Source organism: Bidens hawaiensis, unplaced genomic scaffold, assembly GCF_021521415.1.
Source record: "Bidens hawaiensis isolate Kalapana, Puna unplaced genomic scaffold, B.hawaiensis_p1.1 tig00052391_1, whole genome shotgun sequence".
Lineage (NCBI taxonomy): Eukaryota > Viridiplantae > Streptophyta > Magnoliopsida > Asterales > Asteraceae > Bidens > Bidens hawaiensis.
In genome coordinates this window covers 52548-54392 of record NW_027499418.1, presented here as the reverse complement: position 1 = coordinate 54392, position 1845 = coordinate 52548, and the positions used below count along the sequence as shown (strand labels likewise).

Here is a 1845-nt window from a genome sequence, read left to right as displayed (position 1 = left end):
TACAACCACCATTCAAACTAAACCTATTAACCATTTAGATTTAAAATTACATTTTAACCATTATAAGAGGTTTTGAACCATTAAAAAATAGTCTCTTAATAACTGAGGCTACCGAACAGCCCATAACAGATGCATCTCGTTCAACATTAGATGTGGGTTGATATCAAACTCGTATGTTGTAGAATAAGAAATATATTATATATTTAGTAATTGAGACTTAATTCATCCATAACATCCACAAAACTACCCACGTACTTTATAGCCTTCAACGAAAACAAAACAATAGTCTCCGAATACACCACTAAAAAGACAATAAATACTACTAACTTACCATGTTGCAAACATTAATCCTCATAGTCGTCCTCATCATCACTTAAATACTTAGAGAGGTTAATATACTCACTTTCTTCACCAATCTCTTGCCACTTCCATCGACTAATCACACACCCTTCATGAATCGGGTTCTTACACGCCCGACACGCCACCAATTTCCTATCATCCACACCCATCGCCTCGCAACAAACTGAACACTTGGCCCCATTGTCCACACTCACATTTGCATTATCCTTAACCCATTGTTCGTACAACTCAAGAAACTTATCGCGAATATGTTGACACGCGAACGCTTCTTCGGAGACCGGTGCGGATAGGAGGCGGGTGAGTTCGGGTGGAGTGAGGGTCTTTTGGCGGAGAATTGGGTCGGTTTGTGGGACCGAGAGGACGCAAACGTAGAGAAAGAGAATGTGTTTGCATGGGGTGGTGGGGTCGGGGCAGTTGCATGAGGGGGTGTTGGAAAGGGTGACGGTGTAGACGTTACCCGTGGCGCCGAGGATGAAGAAGTCGGCGTTGGAACGGTGGACGACGTCCAGAGGGTTTTGGAGAGACCGGAGAAGTCTTCGGGAAAACTGTGAGTAGGAATATCTATATTGTGAGTCCGAGTCGTAGTCCATTATTGTGATTTGGTATAGGAGTTTAGGCGGTGGTGGTGGTAAGTTTTGATTTATTTATAGGAGAATATGAAACGATATTTTTTAAAGAGAGAAGATATATGTTAATGTAGATTTATAGGAATTACCTAAACTAATTTATTGAGTTTGTTGTAGGTTGTTGTGGGAATTGATTTCCTAGATTTATGCAATGTACGTAAATTATTAAATTATTTTACTCGATTATATGCTTCATGTCATATTTAATTTTACCTTTTTTCTATTAAGTAATTATAGCATAAGTAATACTTTGTTGTATAATGTATACTTGTACAATACATGTCTAGGGTTGAACAAACAAGTCCTCTCCAATGTAGTGGAGTGGTAGAGAGCATGAGTTTCTCAATAGAGATCTAAGTTTAAACCCTATTTACAACACTTTGGAGGACATTGGTGGCTCAATGAATGAAGACTGAGATCTTTGTGATCTTCAGTTCGATCCTGAGGGCGGCTGGGTTTTATCACTGGTGGGTCTTCGGGCGGCTGGATTTCCTCCAGAACTGGAGATAACTTGGAGCGCTTAAGGGCTTCGTACGACTGGGTAGGGCCAGCTAGCGGTGGCCTTTTGCAATTAGGTCATCCTGTACGTAGTACTTAGGCATTTTATGTTTGTTGGTCGTTCAAAAAAAGGGTTGAACAAACAATTGAGCCCGGACCCCTTTGAGGATATTTCGGGTTTGGTTTCTCGGTTTTTTGTGTTTAATCAATTAAGACTAACTTTAAGTGTGAACTTGAGGGTGGAACATACGAAGAAGAAGATGATAAGAAAGAAAAAGACTAGTTTTAGTCTTGGATACAACTTGAGAAATTTCGTATGAGATAGCATCACTGGTGAAGTCTAAGTTTTGGTTTGATTTAC

General features: G+C 39.9%; 1 protein-coding gene across 1 annotated transcript; it reads right to left on the bottom strand.

Moving 5' to 3' along the window:
- Nucleotides 1-344: 344 nt before the first annotated feature.
- On the bottom strand, nt 345-950 carry LOC143599586 (uncharacterized). Its single transcript, XM_077077500.1, has one exon. The coding sequence runs from the start codon at nt 948-950 to the stop codon at nt 345-347; it is 606 nt and encodes a 201-aa protein (XP_076933615.1).
- Nucleotides 951-1845: the final 895 nt, after the last annotated feature.